We start from the raw sequence: 22,699 nt of genomic DNA, 5'->3' as shown, positions 1-22,699 counted from the left end.
CATGGCTTTGGAAGCTTATGATAGGCTAGTTGACATAATTTGAGTCAATTGGAGGTGTACCCATGGATGTATTTCAAGGCCGACCTTCAAACTCAGTGCCTCTGCTTGACATCATGGGAAAATCAAAAGAAATCAGCCACAATTGTAGACCTCCACAAGTCTGGTTCATCCTTGGGAGCAATTTCCAAAAGCCTGAAGGTACCATATTCATCTGTACAAACAATGGTACGCAAGTATAAACACTATGGGACCACACAGCCACCATTTCTCAGGAAGAAGACACGTTCTGTCTCCTAGAGATGAACGTACTTTGGTGCGAAAAGTGTAAATCAATCCCAGAACAACAGCAAAGGACCTTGTGAAGATGCTGGAGAAAACAGGTACTAAAGTATCTATATCCACAGTAAAACAAGTCCTATATCGACATAACCTGAAAGGCCCCACAGTAATGAAGAAGCCACTGCTCCAAAACTGCCATAAAAAAGCCAGACTACAGTTTGCAAATGCACATTGGACAAAGATTGTACTTTTTCGGGAAATGGCCTCTGGTCTGATGAAACAAAAATGGAACTGTTTGTCCATAATGACCATCGTTATGTTTGGAGGAAAAAGTGGGAGGCTTGCAAGCCGAAGAACACCATCCCAACTGTGAAGCACAGGGGTGGCAGCAGCATGTTGTGGGAATGTTTTGCTTCAGGAGGGACTGGTGCACTTCACAAAATAGATTGCATCATGAGGATGGAAAATTATGTGGATATATTGAAGCAACATCTCAAGACATCAGTCAGGAATTTAAAGCTTGGTCGCAAATCGGTCTTCCAAATGGAAAATGACCCCAAGTATACTTCAAAAGTTGTAGCAAAATGGCTGAAGGACAACAAAGTCAAGGTATTAGAGTGGCCGTCACAAAGCCCTGACCTCAATCCTAAAGAAAATGTGTGGGCAGAACTGAAAAAGCGTGTGCAAGCAAGGAGGCCTACAAACATGACTCAGTTACACCAGCTCTGTCAGGAGGATTGGGCCAAAATTCCCCCAATTTATTGTGGGAAGCTTGTGGAAGGCTACCCAGAAACATTTGACCCAAGTTAAACAATTTAAAGGCAATGCTACCAAATGAGTGCATGTGAACTTCTGACCCACTAAATAAAAACTGAAATAAATCATTCTCTCTACTCTTTTTCTGACATTTCACATTCTTAAAATAAAGTGGTGATCCTAACTGACCTAAGAAAGGGATTTTCTTACTAGGATTAAATGTCAGGAATTGTGAAAACTGAGTTTAAATGTATTTGGCTAAGGTGTATGTAAACTTCCATCTTTAGCTGTATATGAATAGAATAGGTACGTTCTTCTCTGTCCCTTTTCCCACTCAGTAACTTTCCACACACCTAGTTCATCTTTACCCTCCCTTGACCCCTAACATGTACATTCCTTATACATGTTAAGTAATTCATAAGTTCTAGAATAAGTATATTTCAAGCTAGAATCCCTTTCCTGTTCCAGCATGACAATGCCATGGTGCACAAAGTGAGATCCATACAGTTATGCTTTGTCGAGATCGGTGTGGAAGAACTTAACTGGCCTGCACAGAGCCCTGACCTCAACCCCATCGAACACCTTTGGGATGAATTGGAACGTCGACTGCGAGCCAGGCCTAATCACCCAACATCTAATGCTATTGTGGCTGAATGGAAGAAAGTCTCTGCAGCAATGTTCCAACATTTAGTGGAAAGCCATCTGTGAAGAATGGAAGCTGTTCGAGCAGATATTCGGAGACCAACTCCATATTAATGCCCATGATTTTGGAATGATATGTTTGGTCATGTATTGTATGTTTAACACGTCCGCCATTTTAATTCTACAAACTGGGGTCCTTCAGCGCAGCTCTCTTCAGTTGAATTCAGAATTAGCTCTCCTCTTGGTTTGAGCTACCAGGTGGATATTTCCTCTCCACTTTTTTTCCGTCCAACGTCTTGATTTATCTACGAAGGACACGCCACATTAAACTCTGTGAAAATGAATTTTGTTCATTTCCTGGTTCTGTCGGCGGAATTTATTAACGATAAATAATTCGGTGGTTGCGGCGGTCGGCCTCTTGAAAGATGAAAGCGGAACCTGGAGGAATTGGAGTTCTGCTTCACTGTGACGTTTGCTGTACAATGAATAACCTGGGTGAATTTTAAACTGTTTTAAGTGGTTCTCAAATACTTACTCGTAGTGACTTTAATAAATGAATGTCCCTCTCATCATGGGGTACCCTACTAGTTCGTTGGACTCAGTTGGACGGGACTTGGATTCAATAATTGTGTTTAAATTAATTGCACGTGATATTGACATGTCAATTATCTCACGTCACAAATAATAAACACATCTTAGTGTTAGGGCTGCTCAAAGCCCGCTGTCATACGTGTTGCAGTGATCTGATATCTTGTTGGCAGCGTGATGAGACACCTTATGTAAACAAGATCAGTCTATATTTCTGGTTCACCAAAGAGGCCAACTTTAAGTGACTCCATTGTAGTAGTAATATATAATAACCAGGCATCAACTGTAGCTCATTGATTCTGGATATTTGATCATGTTGTGACACTGCTCTCGTACTGAGAAGGGAATGGAACGTGGAAGCAACAGGGAATGTCTTTTTGTGTGGTCACAGGAATGTGAAAACGGGAGAAAAGATGACACTTACTCACCCTAACCACAAGGCGAGGGAATGCCACGGGCCCTTGAGGCGAAGGTGTGTGCCTCCCAAGACTCATGGCTTTTGTTTTGTCTCTCTCCTATAGATCACCAGAAGCTGGAGCGAGAGGCCAGGATTTGTCGCCTGCTCAAGCACCCCAATATCGGTGAGTCCCATGCTGTACAAGGCTTATACCTTCAGTGCCCTGCTCTCTCTAACTTCTTCACTCTCCTCTTTCTGGACAATGTGCCATCTGACCCTTCACTGGCAGCAGTAAGACTAGGGTATATTACTGAAAACTTTCTAATTCTACCAGTAAACTACCAGAATTTTGTTAACTTTCAAGGATTTTATGTAATTTATCACATGACATCTATCTAATAACCCTTTTGGGTACTTCAGATTCTCTGGACCCTGTAATTATTTCTGGCCCTCTTTATCGCATGTAAAATATATACAAATAATCAAATTGAATGACCATGTTGTAAAAAATGATCCTTAATATAAACCATCCACTAAGTTACTACCATTGGCGTTTAAAATGACGGTTTCAGCATGTTAAACACGAGCAGCACCACCGATATTGAGATGAGTGAGATGCAAGACTTCTCTCACACACCGTGTCTGCGCATGTGCACGGGTTCGCGTCACACTGTTTATAGCGTGTCCAGCCAGGGCACCATAACAGTGGAGAAGTTGAGCCTCGCGCTTCAACGCTCTTAGTTGTTTTGTGGAAATTGACCCACCGTATGGTTTATTTTAGGCATCCATCGAGAGCATCCCGACCTCTTGCATCACCGCCTTGCATGGCAACTGCTCGGCATCTGACCGTAAAGGCGCTACAGAGTTATGGGTTTGGATTTCTGAGCTTTATCTATTGTTAATCATTCGTTTTAAAAGAGACATGAGGGGTGGAGCCATAATGAAGCTTGGGAGGAGCTGAGCGCAGGGAAAATGGTCACATGTGGCAGTACTGATAAGGGAAGGACCCGTTTTAAGGCCCATTCAGCTCCCTGCCCAGCAATAATGATCCAATGTTTAGAGATAAGGAGGAGACTCCACCCAAGGCGGGGTATGGATACTACAACGGGGGAAACCGTGTCTGTGTCTGAATTACAGCTGTATTGACCAATTGGGAAGAAGTCAACTTGGTTAATCTTCTCTAGTGTCCCTTGGGTTTGTACTCTGAAATGTTGGCCGTAACAAGAGGGTAGTGCGTATGCCCCAGTACATCACTGGGGCCAAGCATCCTGCCATCCCGGACCTCTATACTAGGAGGTGTCAGAGGAAAGCCCATAAAATTGTCAGAGAATCCAGTCACCCAATTCATAGACTGTTTTCTCTGCTACCGCGCGGCAAGCGGTACCGGAGCGCCAAGTCTAGGAGCAAAAGGCTTCTTAACGGCTTCTACCCCCAAGCCATAAGACAGCTGAACAATTAATCAAATGCTGCTGCTACTCACACTGACTAACCTGTACCCTGCACACTGACTCGGTACCGGTACTCCCTGTATATAACCTTTTTATTGTGTTACTTTTGATTATTTTTTACTTTATTTGGTAAATCTTTTCTTAACTCTTTCTTGAACTGGACTGTTGGTTAAGGGCTTGTAAAGTAAGCATTTCACAAGGAAGGTCTACACAAATGTTGTTGAGTCTATTTTTAATTGAAAATGTCATTGTTGATTTGATGGTTTTTAAACTAATTCTACTACTTGCTGTTGAACCATATGGTATATCCACTAGAAACTCAGGAACAATATGGACACAGATAAAACAAAATCTATATATGATATATATATATATATATATATTTTTTTATTGAAGTATAAATGACCAAAGTTACCATAGATTGCCATAAATAACCTGTTATTACCAAAGATGAACCCTAAGTAAGACCAATCACACTTGTGTCATAATTGCCTGTGTACTGTCCACACACACACACACACACACACACTGACCATCTGTCTCAGTCCTGGCCAGCCCACCGTGCCAGGGTAGTTGTTCCAAACCTCCATGGCTAAAAAAGGACAGTGAGAATGGAGCTGCTGTTTTCCTGTAGAAAGAAAAATGCTATTGTACGTATGTCCCCAGGATCTCACACGCATCAGGGGAAGTCACATTATTTGAATCCACCCCACCTCCACACACATGCCCTTACTTCCTTGAGACTATTCTCATTTTGAAAGCCAACAAACTCGATGACACTGAAAACCATTTCAAATTCTGAGTAAATACTGGTTAAGTCTTCCCATGTGTCGTCTCTTGATAGTTTGTGCAGACACCCCCCATCTGTGCGGCTTCCCCAGCCCACGTCCCCCAGCCCCCACGTAGGCTGCCAAGGGACCCACGGAGGCCAATTAAGACTTCACTAGCAACGTGACCACACTGGGTGGGTGGGTTTTTTTCTTTATTTTTTTGCAGAAACGATGATGAGGGGTTGGAAGAACGAGTGGATGATAAGAGGGGGGTATTTTGTTTGTCTGTTGTCGGTAAGACAACTTACTGCTAAAATGCGTGCGAGGGAAAATTGGCAGGAAGAGGGTGGTTTTGGATTGCCTTTTGTCTATTGGCCCTGGAGCTATTGTTGTGTTATCTGAGGCAGCTTCTGATGGCATGATTTAATGTTCTGTGAGAAGAACAGCCTCCCTGAAGCCTCAGTCTCAATGGGATCCCGGGCTCTTTTTATGTTCCCTTAATGTGGATTACGGGACAACACAAATGCCTAGCAGGATTGATACTATCCTGCCTAATTATTATGCCATCAAACCATGTACCTCAATTATCTCAGGTTTCAGGCTCTATCCTCTTAGGGTAATGTCTCAATCTCTACCCCATTTTAACATTTATTTTTATTTCACCTTTATTTAACCGGGCTAGTAGGCTAGTTGAGAACAAGTTCTCATTTACAACTGCTACCTGGCCACGGTAAAGCAATGCAGTGCGACACAGAGTTACACATCATTTAAGGACTTAGCTATAGTGATAATACCCCAATTGATTCAAATTAAAGAAGACCCAGTTCCGTATTTCTACAGTATTTCTAGGAGGTCCATCCCCCTTTCTTCTTCGAGGTCATCCGTCTGTTTCATTCTCTGATTGGCTGGTGCATGCAGTGATCGCCTCGTTAACGTCCCGTCTCGCTGGCATCTATATCCGACCGGTAGAGCCATCCCGCTCCTTAAGGTCGCCATGACAATAGATATGTCAGTCAGGAATAGAACTAATGAAGACACGAGTGGGTTCTTAGCAAAAGAGGGCATTTCTCTTGTCTTTCTCTCTCTCTCTCAATTGATTTTGCACTCTTTTCTCACCCTTTTGTGCTGGCTATTTTCTCTTACCCTTTTCCTCTCTCCTTTACTCCCCCCTTAGCATTCAGATACAAAGGGTCTGATGAGGAAAACCGCTCTGAATAAAGTTTGCGGGGTGTATACGGGAGGCGAAGTCAGGTGCAGGAGAGCAGAATGTAGTTAACAGCCGCACTTTTATTCCGGTCCAAAACAAAAGCACATAAGAACATGAAACAAAAGTCTGGCGCGTGACAATACCCACATAACATAAAACAATTTTGCACAAAGACATGGAGGGGAACAGAGGACTAAATACATGCAGTGTGATTAGGGAATGAACACCAGGTGTGTATGGAACAAGACAAAACAAATGGAAATATGAAAAAATGGAGCGTCGATGGCTAGAAAGCCGGTGACGCCGAACGCCGCCCGAACAAGGTAGAGGAGGCGACTTCGGCGGAAGTCGTGACATCAACAGGAAACATGTATAGCGTGTACTAGCGTGTACTGTATTGTCTGTCAGAGTCTTATAGAAACCTTTTTGTACATTATGAAGCATGTGATATTTATGTGCTTAAGCGTTCATAATTGTTGTAAACACGGGCAACATAAAGGTTTATTGTGGCAATACATCAGCAAGACATCTCCTGACACGTGGAATGAACAATCACATGCGGAAGATTTGGATGTGTAGATTTTAAAAGCGATGCTGCTTTATTGCATTGGTTGTACTACTGTACTACTGTCTGGGTCTGTCTCAGTGAGATGAATGGGAAGTTTGTCTGAGGTCTATTATGGATTGAATATAGTGAGGCCTGGCAGGATCGGGGCGTTTCAGGGTCATTTGTGTAATGGATGAGTTTCTCTCTTCCTCCCCTGACTTTTTTTTCTTTCCCTGCCTGCCGGGCACACACACACCCAGGCATGGACAAGCATCAGACTACACACACTGACACGCTTGCTGTCTGAATAACTGAATGGGTCCGTCTGAGAGGCATCATTTCTAATCAGACTTTTGCTTTCTCCCCCCCCCTCTCTTCCACAGTGAGGCTCCATGACAGCATATCAGAGGAGGGATTTCACTACCTGGTCTTTGACTTGTAAGTTCAAACCTGTCACTCTACAAAACCCATCAACCCCAACCATCCAACCAGTGGTATATGTAAGACATGGCTTTGTTTGATTCACCAGAAAAGACGGAACAAATAATACAAGAAAAATGATGGTTAAACTCAAATATACAAATAGACAAGTGCAAGCAACTAATTTCAGCATTACCGCAAAAGTAGGCGAGTGGAAGGGGGGAAAAGTAAGGAACTTGTCTGTCGGCCCTGCATTAAAGACCTAAATTGGTTAAAGAAAATGCAGATAAATAAAAAAGTATTCCAGAGTTATATAGTAGGACCAAAAAATTGACAGCTGTGTCATATAGATTTCAAAATAGTTGGGAAGAGATATTCAATGTACCAATTCCATGGCACTGAGGAGAGAATTTGTTTTGGTACCGTCCATATGTAGCTTGTTTTTGGTCGCAGGTCCAGGCATGGCTAAGGAATTGCAACATTTACATGGAGCTAACACTGCAGTTGATTTTTAAAAGTCATAGTCAATCGATCAATAGTATAAAAACATTTTTGTTTTGCAAAAAGCATATCTTTCATTTGCAATCTGTAGAAACGATGAGAATAGAGAGGTTCAGAAAGTTTGAAACATCACAGCACAGTTTAAAAATATATGGCAAATAGAAATCGAAACTGGATGGTGTTGAGAGATGGGAGGGGATGGGATTTAATACAAACAAAAGATAACTATTGTTAAACACATTATGTTCATAAAATGTATATAGTATGTATAAGCTGGAAGTAGTTACTCCAATTAGGGGAGTAGTGATAGGGTTAGGAGAAAATAATAAAGGATAATATATTTACAAAAAAATGCTGGAAGCCACAATCTATCTGCAATATTAAAGCTGATTGAACTCGTGAAAAAAAAAAAAAAGACATGGCTCCGGCTACAATGTCCTACACTGACCAGAAACAATGCAATCCCTTCCTGGCTTTCTAAGATATGTACAGTATCCTTACACACCTACTTCAGTAGGCCTACAATGCTATTGGCTCTAAAAACTCTCCTGAGATGAAAGTTAATTGAGTTGAATAGGTTTAGGTTAGATAATGAATATGCTCACTGTATAGAGCCACAGTTTAGTTGTTCAAATAGAGGGACACACACACACACACACACACACACACAGTGGGGCAAAAAAGTATTTAGTCAGCCACCAATTGTGCAAGTTCCCCCACTTAAAAAGATGAGAGAGGCCTGTAATTTTCATCATAGGTACACTTACACTATGACAGACAAAATGAGACAAAAAAAATCCAGAAAATCACATTGTAGGATTTTTAATGAATTTTTTTGCAAAAATGTGGGCACCCTTGTCATTCTGTTGATTTGAATACCTGTAACTACTTAGCACTGATTAATTGGAACACTCAATTGGTTTGGTGAGCTCATTAAGCCTTGAACTTCATAGACAAGTGCATCCAATCATGAGAAAAGGTATTTAAGGAGGCCAATTGCAAGTTGTTGTTCTCTTTGACTCTGAAGATTGGCAACATGGGGGCCTCAAAACAACTCTCAAAGGACCTGAAAACAAATATTGTTCAACATTATGGTTTAGAGGAAGGGTACAAAAAGCTATCGCAGATATTTAAGCTTTCAGTGTCCACTGTGAGGAACATAGTGAGGAAATGGAAGACCACAGGCACAGTTCTTGTTAAGGCCAGAAGTGGCAGGCCAAGTAAAATATCGGAGAGGCAAAGGATGGTGAGAACGGTCAAAAACAGCCCACAGACCACCTCCAAAGACCTACATCATCATCTTGCTGCAGATGGTGTCACTGTGCATCGTTCAACAATTCAGCGCACTTTGCACAAGGAGAAGCTGTATGGGAGAGTGATGCGGAAGAAGCCTTTTCTGCACACGCTACAAACAGAGTCGCGTGAGGCATGCAAACGCACATTTGGACAAGCCAGCTTAATTTTGGAATAAGGTGCTGGAATAAGGTGCTGACACAGAGTTATTTGGTCATAACAAGGGACGTTATGCATGGCGGCAAAAGAGCACAGCTTTCCAAGAAAAACACTTTCTACCCGCAGTAGAATTGGGTGGGGATTCCATCATGCTGTGTGGCCAGTGCTGGTACTGGGAATCTTGTTAAAGTTGAGGGTCGCATGGATTCCACTCAATATCAGCAGATTCTTGGGAATAATGTTGAAGAATCAGTCACAAAGTTGACGTTACGCCAGGGCTGGATATTTCGACAAGACAACGACCCTCAACACTGCTCAAACTCTACTCGGGCATTTATACAGAGGAACAAGTACAATGTTCTGGAATGGCCATCCCAGTCCCCAGACCTGAATATCTTTGAGAATCTGTGGGATGATTTGAAGCGGGCTGTCCATGCTCGGTAACCATCAAACCTAACTGAACTGGAGATGTTTTGTAATGTGGTCCAAAATACCTTCATCCAGAATCCAGACACTCATTAGAGGCTATGGGAAGCATCTAGAGGCTGTTATTTTAGCAATAGGAGGCTCTACTAAATATTGATGTGATTTTTCTATTGGGGTGCCCAAATTTATGCACCTGTCCAATTTTGTTTTGATGCATATTGCACATTTTCTGTTAATCCCATAAACCTCATTTCACTACTGAAATATTACTGTGTCCATTAGTTATTTGATAGATCAAAATGAAATTGCTGATCCAAACACCCAATTAGTTATAAATGGAAATCATGGAAATTGTCAGGGGTGCATATATATATACGATCATATTTACATAAGTATTCAGACCCTTTACTCAGTACTTTGCTGAAGCGCCTAGAGTCTTCTTGGGTATGACGCTACACACTTGGCACACCGGTATTTGGGGAGCTTCTCTGCGATCCTCAAGTTCTGTCAGGTTGGATGGGGAGTGTTGTTGCACAGCTATTTTCAGGTCCCTCCAGAGATGTTCGATCTGGTTCAGGTCCGGGCTCTGGCTGGGCCACTCAAGGACATTGAGACTTGTCCCAAAGCCACTCCTGTGTTGTCTTGGCTGTGTGTTTAGGGTCATTGTCCGGTTGGAAGGTGAACCTTCGCCCCCAGTCTGAGGTCCTGAGCACTCTGGAGCAGGTTTTCATCAAGGATCTCTCTTTACTTTGCTCCGTTCATCTTTCCCTTGATCCTGACTAGTCTCCCAGTCCCTGCCACTGAAAAACATCCCCACAGCATGTTGCTCCCACCACCATGATTCACTGTTCACTGGGAGGGTGCAGGTTTCCTCCAGACGTGACCCATGGAAATTCAGGCCGAAGAGTTCAATCTTGGTTTCATCAGATCAGAGAATCTTGTTTCTCATGGTCTGAGTCCTTTAGGTGCCTTTTGCCAAACTCCAAGCGGGCTGTCATGTGTCTTCCGTCTGGCCACTTTACCATAAAGGCCTGATGCCTGGAGTGCTGCAGAGGTGGTTGTCCTTCTGGAAGGTTCTACCATCTCCACAGAGGAACTCTGGAGCTCTGACAGAGTGATCATTGGGTTCTTGGTCACTTCCCTGACCAAGGCACTTCTCCCCTGATTGCTCAATTTGTCTGGGCAGTCGGCTCTAGGAAGAGTCTTGATTTTTCCAAACTTTTTCCATTTAAGAATGTTGGTGGCTACAGTGTTCTTAGGGACCTTCAATGCTGCAGAAATGTTTTGGTACCCTTCCCGAAATCTGTGCCTCGACATAATCCTGTCTCGGAGCTCTACGGACAATTCCTTCGACCTCATGGCTTGGTTTTTCTCTGACATGCACTGTGAACTGTAGGAACTTATGCAGACAGCTGTGTGCCTTTCCAAATCATGTCCAATCAATTGAATTTAACACAGGTGGACTCCAATGAAGTTGTAGAAACATCTCAAGGATGGTCAATGGAAAAAGGATGCATCTGAGCTCAATTTCACGTCTCATAGCAAAGGTTCTGAATAATTATGTAAATAAGGTATTTCTGTTTGCAAAAAAATAATTAAAAAAAATATTTTTGCTTTGTCATGATGGGGTTGTGTGTGTAGATTGATGTGGAAAACAAGTTATTTAATCGATTTCAAAATAAGGCTGTAACATAACAAAATGTGGAAAAAGTGAAACGGTGAATACCTTCTGAATGCACTGTATGTAGAATGGTGAGAATCGCAATAAATATAGTTTAGGCACCTTAGTATCGTAAACTCAGCAATAAAAGAAACGTCCTCTCACTGTCAACTGTGTTTATTTTCAGCAAACTCAACATGTGTAATTATTTATACGAACATAACAAGTTTCAACAACCGAGACATGTGACTAACAGAAATGGAATATTGTGTCCCTGAGCAAAGGGGTTGTCAAAAACAGTCTGTGTTTGGTGTGGCCACCAGCTGCATTAAGTACTGCAGTGCACATCCTCCTCATGGACTGCACCAGATTTGCCAGTTCTTGCTGTGAGATGTCTCTTTGCAGCATGCCTAAGGCACGTTCACGCAGATGAGCAGGGACCGTTGGCATCTTTCTTTTGGTGTTTTTCAGAGTCAGTAGAAAGGCCTCTATACAGTGCCTTGCGAAAGTATTCGGCCCCCTTGAACTTTGCGACCTTTTGCCACATTTCAGGCTTCAAACATAAAGATATAAAACTGTATTTTTTTGTGAAGAATCAACAACAAGTGGGACACAATCATGAAGTGGAACGACATTTATTGGATATTTAAAACTTTTTTAACAAATCAAAAACTGAAAAATTGGGCGTGCAAAATTATTCAGCCCCTTTACTTTCAGTGCAGCAAACTCTCTCCAGAAGTTCAGTGAGGATCTCTGAATGATCCAATGTTGACCTAAATGACTAATGATGATAAATACAATCCACCTGTGTGTAATCAAGTCTCCGTATAAATGCACCTGCACTGTGATAGTCTCAGAGGTCCGTTAAATGCGCAGAGAGCATCATAAAGAACAAGGAACACACCAGGCAGGTCCGAGATACTGTTGTGAAGAAGTTTAAAGCCGGATTTGGATACAAAAAGATTTCCCAAGCTTTAAACATCCCAAGGAGCACTGTGCAAGCGATAATATTGAAATGGAAGGAGTATCAGACCACTGCAAATCTACCAAGACCTGGCCGTCCCTCTAAACTTTCAGCTCATACAAGGAGAAGACTGATCAGAGATGCAGCCAAGAGGCCCATGATCACTCTGGATGAACTGCAGAGATCTACAGCTGAGGTGGGAGACTCTGTCCATAGGACAACAATCAGTCATATATTGCACAAATCTGGCCTTTATGGAAGAGTGGCAAGAAGAAAGCCATTTCTTAAAGATATCCATAAAAAGTGTTGTTTAAAGTTTGCCACAAGCCACCTGGGAGACACACCAAACATGTGGAAGAAGGTGCTCTGGTCAGATGAAACCAAAATTGAACTTTTTGGCAACAATGCAAAACGTAATGTTTGGCGTAAAAGCAACACAGCTCATCACCCTGAACACACTATCCCCACTGTCAAACATGGTGGTGGCAGCATCATGGTTTGGCCTGCTTTTCTTCAGCAGGGACAGGGAAGATGGATGGAGCCAAATACAGGACCATTCTGGAAGAAAACCTGATGGAGTCTGCAAAAGACCTGAGACTGGGACGGAGATTTGTCTTCCAACAAGACAACGATCCAAAACATAAAGCAAAATCTACAATGGAATGGTTCAAAAATAAACATATCCAGGTGTTAGAATGGCCAAGTCAAAGTCCAGACCTGAATCCAATCGAGAATCTGTGGAAAGAACTGAAAACTGCTGTTCACAAATGCTCTCCATCCAACCTCACTGACCTCGAGCTGTTTTGCAAGGAGGAATGGGAAAAAATTTCAGTCTCTCGATGTGCAAAACTGATAGAGACATACCCCAAGCGACTTACAGCTGTAATCGCAGCAAAAGGTGGCGCTACAAAGTATTAACTTAAGGGGGCTGAATCATTTTGCACGCCCAATTTTTCAGTTTTTGATTTGTTAAAAAGTTTGAAATATCCAATAAATGTCGTTCCACTTCATGATTGTGTCCCACTTGTTGTTGATTCTTCACAAAAAAATACAGTTTTATATCTTTATGTTTGAAGCCTGAAATGTGGCAAAAGGTCGCAAAGTTCAAGGGGGCCGAATACTTTCGCAAGGCACTGTAGTGTCCTAAGTTTTCATAACTGTGACCTTAATTGCCTACCGTCTGTAAGCTGTTCGTGTCTTAACGAGTTTTCCACAGGTGCATGTTCATTAATTGTTTATGGTTCATTGAACAAGCATGGGAAACAGTGTTTAATCCCTTTACATTGAAGATCTGTGAAGTTGTTTGAATTTTTACAAATGATCTTTGAAAGACGGGGTACTGAAAAACGGCCGTTTCTTTTTTTGCTGAGTTTGTGTGTCGGCATAATATTGAAATTGCCAGGTCCCTGGCAATTCCCATCCCTACCTGTTAGTGGGGCATATTAATTTGTAAGCACACTGTACATGTAGTAGTTGCTAGATAAACTAATACTAATTCCAATTCTATTTCCTCCATGTATGTCCCCAGACGCTCTCCAGGCAGAACGTGGGAATAACTAACACAGATGTGCTCTGTAGATTGCCTCCTCTCCTAGGTTCTGTTCACCAGTACCATCTTCCCTTCATCGGCTTCCTTTCTGGCAGTTGTCTTTTCTCCTCACCGCTCCCTTCCGGGTGAATTTACATAATCATCCAAAGAACAGAAGGGTTCATCGCAATTACCATTGGTTCAGAGCTGGCCAAGCTTGCAAAGATGGATAAGAAAAGTTCACGAGCTTACACACTTGGTCTGTGAGCAATGTTTTGCATTGTCACTGTTGTTTTGAATATTTTGTAAATGTGTATGTTTGTTCAGAGGTGTCAACGCCGAGTTTTGAGGCATCGCTCGACTCATGCCCCCAAGGATATTTACATGATTCATATTTATGGAAATCTAAGTGGGCAGCTCCAAAGGTGGCCCCGAAGGCAATAAAGACGTGCGCACTAGTGCATCTGTCCAGGCTCTTTGTGTCCCTGCTCTACACTGCGGGCGGGGGTCCTTATTTTAAGGAGGGCTAAAGGCTGAACGCCCAGCCCTCTCCTCTTCCCCTGATGTTCCTCTGCACAGGAGTCTCTCCCTGAACTTAAACTCTCCTTACTTATTCCTACCAGTAGACAGCACTTTATTTTCCAGTTCTGTTTCCACTGGTATTTACTGTGTGTGGGTGTGTGTACTAGGAAAGGGTGTTGTCATTTAAAAAAACAAAACATTTTTGCATTGTTTTCTCACCCTCAAGTCAAATTATGTGATGGGCTTGTAAATGACTCTTAACAGTCTCATCTTCTCATAGACTCTGATGTAGTGAAGACATTGGAATATACCACCGCTCCGCACGGTTATTTTAAAATAGACTAAACGCCTATCTCCTCCTTTAAGGATTACAAAGTTAATCCGTTGGCTGATCAAGTGTGTTTATTTCCAATGGCAGCATGCCAAAACGAACCTTATGTTCCACAGATGTCAAAGTGGGCTGGAAATCCCCGTCTCGCTCTGAGTATTTCCTGAAACTCTGGGCCCTTAGTTAAAGCCAATTAATGCCCCAGAGTTTTCCCTTGGTGAGGTCATCTGGACAGTGAACAACTCAGGGCTGTATTTAGAGGGGACACAGTAAAGTGTGTATTGGTTTCGAGGTCTGTTTGCCTGGCTCCTATGATGCATCACAGTTAGTTTGAACGCTAGCCTTTTGATCTGAGTGATTTGATTAGTGTTCCTTCCATATAGCTCTCTCCCCAGCAACAATGTCTGTGCTTCTTCATATGCTACTGCATGTTGCATCCATATTTCACCATTTTTTTGACGCACATCAATATCACTCCAGAAGAAAAACTTTACGTCTACTCTCCCTCGCTCTTTTGCACAGTCCATCCAGCTCAATGCCCATTACTTCCACTATCTTTCCATCTCTCTCTATCACTCCCTTGTATATTGGCAGCAGTTTTGGCGGTGTTTAATTTGGCAGCTGGAGGGGGAAATCGGTCCCAATTTATTTAAAATGCTGCATTTAATTTGACTAAGGGCTGTTAAAAAAAAGGGTGCCTGCCGCTCTTATAGGCAGCTGAGATTAGTGAATTGCGGGGATGAAAGCTTCTCTTTCCTTTTACCCAAATAAACCTGGCCAGACGAATGACAGCAAAACGACGAGACAAATGAGGCAAATTACATTGACCATGAATAAAGGTAGAACACATATAATTATGTTACATACACCTGTCTTTATCTTTTTAATGCATTACTACGAACAAACTGAAAGCATTGCGAGAATCCATTGGACGTTTTGACTGCGGTTTGTTGCACTCTGAACACAATCCATGTACAACAGTCTGGTGTCGTTCCAGTGCCAAGAGTGGTTACATGAAACATTCCCATCTTCTGTGTTGCCCAGTTCCTTGGAATAACACTTACGATTCGGGACATTTAGCTCACTGGAACACACAGGAATGCATTCCAATCTAATATGTCAACTACATGTTTTATTCAAACACCGTTGGAGGGGTGTCTAATGGTTTTCTAATGATCAGAAAGCACAAGCGTATTTGCTGTTTTGTCCAAATCGTGACATCTTTTGGTGTCTCGTTTCTCTCCTCGAAAGATGCCCGAAAGGTAGATTTGCATAGCTGACTGCACCCTCGTTCTCCGGGTCTCTCGCTGTTTTCCTGAACTTCTAGCATGGAATTATCACGTCTCCTATTCCCCTTTCTTCCAGGGTGACTGGTGGGGAGCTGTTTGAGGACATCGTAGCCAGAGAGTACTACAGCGAAGCAGACGCCAGGTCAGACTCGCACAGACTCACTTAACAGCAACTCATGTTACTGGTCTAGTCAAACACATGTCAGTGGATGTAAATAAAACAACATCAAAACACACATTCTAGTTCACTTAGTTGTACACAATAGACTTAGTGGATTTGTCATCATTAGAGTTTAAAAATGACACAAGTTACTGCCTCAACATAACACATTATGCGTGTGAAAAGTACTTGTGTGTTACTGCATACACCCTCTTTCTCTTTGTTACTGTAATTTAGTAATAGAGTTGATGATATCTGTATTATATCTGTGTGCGTTGTCTGGCATGTGTCTTATGGAGATACTCTTCTGTCGTCTGTTTTTTCTGTTGCTCTCCTGTCACGAGGCTGCCGTCTGCGGATCTATTTCCCCCTGTATAAGCGCACGCCATTAACCACACAAAGACCTGAGTTTGAGGTCATATCATTTTAATATGGATAGTTCCTACTCATTCCAAAAAGCAATGTTCCGTTTAAAGTAAGACTGTTAAAAGATTCAGCCCTTTTGTCATTCCTGATATTGAAAGTCAATTAGCGTCCCTGTGACCGAAATAGCGTTGTCACTCTCCAAAAGATTAAGTGGTAGAACATGATGTGAACTTTACTCTCCTCTCTCTGTCTCTCAGTCTCTCTCTCTCTCTCTCTCTCTCTGTCTCTCTCTCTCTAGTTTTTACTTTTGATATTACAGTTTCACTGGCCTTTCTCATTTTTCGTCTTTTTTTTGTGTGGTTTTTTTGTGTGTTTTTTTGTGTTTTCTTCTGATGTGTGTTCTCTCCTCTTCGCTTCTTCTGGCCTTGTCTCTCTCCTCCACAGCCAATGCATACAGCAGATTCTAGAAAGTGTAAATCATTGTCACCAAAGTGGTATAGTTCACAGGGACATGAAGGTTAGTACACAACAGAGGCTATGCTGGCACCATGCCGGCCCCCTCGCCCGCCTGCCCACCCGTCCGCCAGAAATCCACCACCAATTAACATCCACCCCGCCCCTCCCATTCACCCTGTAACCCCACAAGCCGCTTTCCTCTACCTCTCTTCCAAACCCAATCCCCTACCAGCAGCCACCCTGACCCCTCCACCAATCACTACTCGTGGTTGAGGTCAGGTGGCCCACGCGGGGGCGGCAGGGCGGTGAGGGGGGGGGGGTGTGACACAGCTCACCTTTTCCTCCTCTGTAAACCCAAAGATGATGTGCATGTAGCATCTCTCTCCGGTGTTCGTTTCTCTGCTCTGAACGCCTGCTGTGAGCCTGGGTCCTGGGCGTATTTGATAAGCCCCTTCTGGTTTAAGAGGGGTATAAATAGGATCAATTCATACACCTCCCTCCTCCTTACCCTCCCCAGGGTCGAGCTCACAGCCAGCGGGGAGCTAACACCACTTCTGTTTTGAGACCCGGGGGGACAGTGAGTGGGGGTGGTGGGTGATGATGTCATAGCCAGATGTCCTTGTTCTTAATGGTCCAATCAGAACACACTTTTGTTTAACTTATGCCGCATTCACTTATTAGAATATCTACAATCTTGCTTTCACCTTATAGTCAAAGCAGTCACATTCAATTGAGTAAATACATTGGCTCTATACTGGAGTACTGGTGTTATAGGGGTGGTAGTTGGAGGGATATTAACAAATCAATGGCCTAAACATCATCCCAACCACCACCTCCACCACCCTTGCTGCCCCCCCCCACCCCCGTCTCAAGGAGAACGCACGGCACACAGTGAGTGTGAGCTTGTCACTAACCCACGCCCCCTGGTGTTTGCATGCAGTCATTGCATTCAGCAGATCCTAGAGGCCGTGCTCCACTGCCACCAGATGGGCGTGGTCCACCGCGACCTGAAGGTGAGTAGAAATGCCGGGAAGCCAAACACAGCCCTTCCTCTTCTTCCTCTCCCTCCAACGGAGACCCCACTCATCCTGACTGACTTTCAGACTTTTTATCCGTTTGACTTTGAGGGTTAAGAACTTTGATAGACTGTCTCTGACACGTCTTTTTCAGTTGAGACATGGGAGGCACAGGGTCAAATTGAGTTTGAACTTTTCCACTGCATTAGTGACTGCTCGGGCCAGTTAAACGCTGATGAAATGGTAATTACAGAAAGGAAGTCTTATTTGGGACTTTTTGGAAAGGCATGTCGACCTCTTACGTCCACACCTTCACTGACGCACCGTGTTTGTCTTCAGAACAGTGACAGAGGTGTTAATAGGCACGGAAATAGGGCCTGCAATCGCTCCAATTCAATGGTGGATAAAATCAGTCTTGTTAAACAAAATAATAATACGATGAGTAGGATGAAATTGTCACATTGTCCAAGTAGAATTTGGAGACTTGCCCTTGTTGGGTCTTTCGACTAATTCAGTGCCTTTCCTTTCTGTAATAAAGAGCAAAATGTTCAACTTCATAAAACAACACGTTTCCCCATCTTGATGCTTAACCAACAAAAATAATATTAAGTGCTTAGTAGGTGCCAAATAAAGTAACATGGTTGTGATTTGAACTTAAATCAGGTATAAATTCCCTTGTGACAGGGGGAATGGAAGCTTGTGGTGTGCGACAGGGAGATGCAATTGAATGCAATCTTCACATAAAAAAATGAAATGGATAAAACATTTCTATCCTGTCTATCTATGGGTAACAGGGTTGACGTGTCATGCTCAACCCACTCAACCCACTCAGGAATAGGAGTTTCATCATATTAACATGAGTTCAGTTCACATAACAGGGTTGGCCTTTAAAATGAGGGACAGGTTTGAATCACTAATGACACTAGATAAATAATCATCTTCAGAAATGACTGTTAAAGCAACAAAATATCTCGGAAAACTTGGAGAATGTGTTGGGGTTAAGTGGGTTAAAATCTTCCTGGGGGTCATAGGGTACACAGAGGGACATGTCAAAATGTTGATTTTCTTTTCTTTAGCAAATCTTTATTCATATTATTAGATTTTATTGAGTTCTTCATGTGGTTTATATATATTTTAAAATCTATATTGGTGCACAGTTTCTACTTAAAATATCAAAAGTCACACATTTCATGGAACGACCTTCTTAGGGTGTACCCTTCTCCAATCCCCCCGGTCATTGCCGTCATGGCAAGTTTCAGAACTCAAATTTGCTAATCAAATGAGCCAGGTGCAGCCAGGAGCACAATTTCACTCCTGAAATAATCACCCTGCGTTTGCATTCGCCGAGGCCCTCTCAGTCAGTGCTCTGATTGGCTGCTACCAGCTTGTTACCATGGGGAGCGGCAGAATAGACAAAAAACAAAACAAATATGAACAAAACAAAGCATGAAAGAGGCCGATGAAAGGACATCTCTTCACACTGGTGTGACCTACGTGTGTGTGTGTGTGTGTGTGTGTGTGTGTGTGTGTGTACGTGTGTGTTGGGGGAGGACCCATATTGACACACACCTGCACACACTCGCACACACTCATGCATATAGTAATTTTGACACACTGTAATTGTACTGAACGGTACCATTGTATCCAACCAACCTAAATTTAGTTGGACAGTTAAGTAGTTTGCACTCTAGACTGTTTCCACCAGACCACACACAGACCGACTGCATCAGACCAGACATCCCTCTCAAGCTGTTCCTTCAAGACTCATTGACTTCTGTCGGACTCGACGCTGACGGCACTCTGTTCAGGTCTACCTCCTCCTCTTCGTCTCATTATCCCTGCTCATCTGTCCATCTCCTTTTTCATGCCTCATCCTCTTTCCTTCACTCCTCTTCTGTTCTTTTTTTCTCTTCCTTTTACCCTGAACTGAACTCTTCCCTCTTGTCCTCCTTCATTCCCTCTGGCCAATCTCCCCTCCTCCTCTTCCTCCCAGCTGCTCTAATCACTGACGCTGTTGCTCTCTCTCTTCCTCTGCCTGTCCACACGGGAGGTCAGGCCACTCTGGATGATGCTGGTCTGGACAACTGCATTAGAGACCAGGGCTGTCCCTGTCCTCTCTCTCTCTCTCCCTCCACTGCCCTCCTGTAGATTCCCCGCTCCCTCTAGGTTTAGATACCAAGCCACTGGTTTAAATCCCTGAAGTTGAGATTGAGACCGATTTATTGCTAGGAGATTGAGGAATAGTAAGTGAGAGATATGCGTGAGGGTAGACGGGTGAATTTGTCAGCGTTGTAGTTGTGTGTGACTGAAAGCTGAGTGCATCTTTCCCAGTTGCAGTAGATACAGTAAGGCCACCGAGGCTAGTAATAATTACATCTTTATGAGACCTGAATTAAATTAGACCCATTACACCGGAGCCCTGAGGACCGGGCGTCAATCGTGATCACAGTGAGCTAGATAGGTTCCACACACACCACAATTAATTTACCCAGTCCTGAAAGCTATACTAGCTAGGGACTATAGCTCTCATATGTGCGTTTAGATTAGATTACAATGTATCGATCTGCCCATTGAGGGATCGTTAGTCATATTGAGTCTTCCGTAATAGCTATTTGTTTATGAAGCACATTATTTATTTAAAGCTGTTTAGGGATGATGTGTTATAAGGAAGACTCTGTAGCCCTTAAACTCAACTCTGGACCTCGAAGCCAGTTCCACTGTGTTTGTTTTTGTTGTTAATCTAATCAGGGACTGTGCAAGGTGTGTGCAATTCATTATCAGATAGAACAGAAAACCAGCAGGCTCTGGACCTGGTAGGGTAAGAGTTGAATAGCCCTGGTCTATATGATGGATGTTATGAGGCTGAGATTTTTTAAACATTTTTAACTGGCCGCTTCCAGTCACACCACACAGGTTACATGATGTTCTGGTGGGGAAGGGAGGCTGAGTTAGTAGGGGTGTTTGCAATGACTGCATGGCACTGTTGACTGCACTTACCCCCCCCGTAGCATGTGAGCCCCGTCCTCGCCCACTGATCTGCACGAATCACAATTCACAAATGCTCTACTAACTGCACCAATGAATGATCATGAATTTACCTTGTTTGATTTGATGCTATATAATGTTGAGGAATTGATTCCTTTATATAGGCCAGTGGTCACCAACCGGTGGATCGCTATCGACTGGTTGATCTCCAAGGTATTCCTAGTCGATTACCAAACGTTTTTGTAACAAAAAACAGTAAAGCCTTGCGTTCCTAGTTTTTGATTTGTTTCGCGTTGTTGGCGGTAGGTACACTGAACCGGGAAGGCAGTGTTCCCATTTTCAACCATTTCACGTGTCTGACGGTAGACAGGCCCAGAGAATCAAGTGCACCTATAGGCCTACCACCAGCTACACAGTTTCCAGACTGTAAAAATAAACCTTCGAACTCACAGCAAAGTTGATACTGTTGAGATTTCAAAACGTTTAAAACCATGACTAGAGAGAGACTCAGCGTTTAAGTTATTCAGCAATGTCCCAACACTTTGTTCCAAAACTTTTATAAGCCATAAAATGCGTCTTCTCCCTACTTCCACTCACACTACAACCAGCACTGCAGCTGCAATGAAGGAGTATAGCAAAGTGTTCCGATAATCATACGTTGTTATTGTTAACGGCTTGTCTCTCTTAATATCGAGGAATATTTCACTCTCTCCGGTCGTAGGCGTAACAACATGAGTTGGTGCATGAGGCAGAATTCATGCAGTGTGACTTGAGATTCGCCATCAGCTGGAAGGTAGCGAGAGGGGAGGGACAGTGAGTCGGGTGAGAGGCAGCCTCACCCCCGCTGCCTCCCACCCCTCAGACTGACCATCAGATTCAGGCCATCAGTCCAGTAAAAATAAACTAAAGCCAATTATTATGCTCACTCAGCTGTGCCTAACTAGTAATTCAAGCATAGCCAATATGCAGTGATAATGTATTGAGCCTATAGCTTACTGCACAAACCTTGGTTAATGTTGCATAGGCTTATGTTTTAAGTTCCCCCCCCCCAAAAAAATCTAAGCGTTAGATCTCGTCTTGCATTTTTGACTCAAAGTGATCTTGACTCAGAAAAGTTTGGTGACCACTGATCTAGGCCATAGAAGTGGTCAGTCGACTGACATACTGTTCTTGAGGTACTGTAACTAATGTATTTGCCCCACAAGCAAAGCAGCTTCGCTCCAAAAAGTGGCTGAAACGGCTTCTACTCGCATCTCCTGTTTATTACATTAAGTCTATCTCTCTTGAATTTATTTCCAATTTAGACTCCTAGAAGCCGCTTTGAAAATGTCAGCAACGGTGTTAATCCTCAACCTGTAACCTGTTCTCTAAGCCCCTCCCCTTCCTGTTCCGATGTGGACTATGTATGAGTCACTGTCGACCTCAGACATTGTAGCCCCGCACCTTGGGCTGGATGGCAGCCTTGACGGCGTGTGGCTTATTACACAGACTCGTGTATCTTTGTGAAGATCAAGCTGTGTCCACTCTCTTTGCTGTGTCAGTATCAGTGTCAATCCTGTTACTCAACACTGACGTAGCTGGTGTAATATTGTCCCCAGTGTGTGTTGAGTGAGAGCATTGAGTCATAGAGAGCTGCTCCCCTAGAGAAGCAGGCTTGGTGACGGTGAACATGCATGGCCCCACAGGGACACAGGAGGGGACACGATGGAGTTCATTATTACACAGTACTGATAAGTTATGAATGGGTTATAGAGGAGATTGCCATAGTAATGTGCCAAAATATCATTTGGTTAATGGAATTTGGTCCTACACTTCATGACCAAAAGTATGTGGACACCTGCTCGTCAAAAATCTCATTCCAAAATCATGGGCATTAATATGGAGTTGATCCTCCCTTTGCTCCTATAACAGCCTTTACTCTTCTGGGAAGGCTTTCCACTAGATGTTGGAACATTGTTGTAAGGACTTTCTTCCATTCAGCCACGAGCATTG

The 22,699-nt window shown here is 43.1% G+C and overlaps 1 protein-coding gene across 12 annotated transcripts in view; it reads left to right on the top strand.

Moving 5' to 3' along the window:
• Positions 1-22,699, top strand: part of LOC112260091 (calcium/calmodulin-dependent protein kinase type II delta chain) — a 113,757-nt gene that overhangs the window by 51,650 nt on the left and 39,408 nt on the right. For 6 of the 12 annotated variants that reach the window (XM_024434927.2, XM_024434929.2, XM_024434925.2 and 3 more), the window contains exons 3-6: positions 2,787-2,846; positions 7,018-7,072; positions 15,801-15,866; positions 17,647-17,719. In XM_024434927.2, coding sequence (XP_024290695.1) covers positions 2,787-2,846; positions 7,018-7,072; positions 15,801-15,866; positions 17,647-17,719 — 254 coding nt within the window. Of the gene's footprint in view, positions 1-2,786; positions 2,847-7,017; positions 7,073-15,800; positions 15,867-16,694; positions 16,768-17,646; positions 17,720-22,699 lie in introns of all 12 variants that reach the window. The other 6 variants (XM_024434926.2, XM_024434928.2, XM_024434924.2 and 3 more) reach the window with 1 other exon arrangement.

The sequence above is a fragment of the Oncorhynchus tshawytscha genome, linkage group LG10 (assembly GCF_018296145.1).
Source record: "Oncorhynchus tshawytscha isolate Ot180627B linkage group LG10, Otsh_v2.0, whole genome shotgun sequence".
NCBI lineage: Eukaryota > Metazoa > Chordata > Actinopteri > Salmoniformes > Salmonidae > Oncorhynchus > Oncorhynchus tshawytscha.
This window is presented reverse-complemented; position numbering and strand designations above follow the sequence as displayed.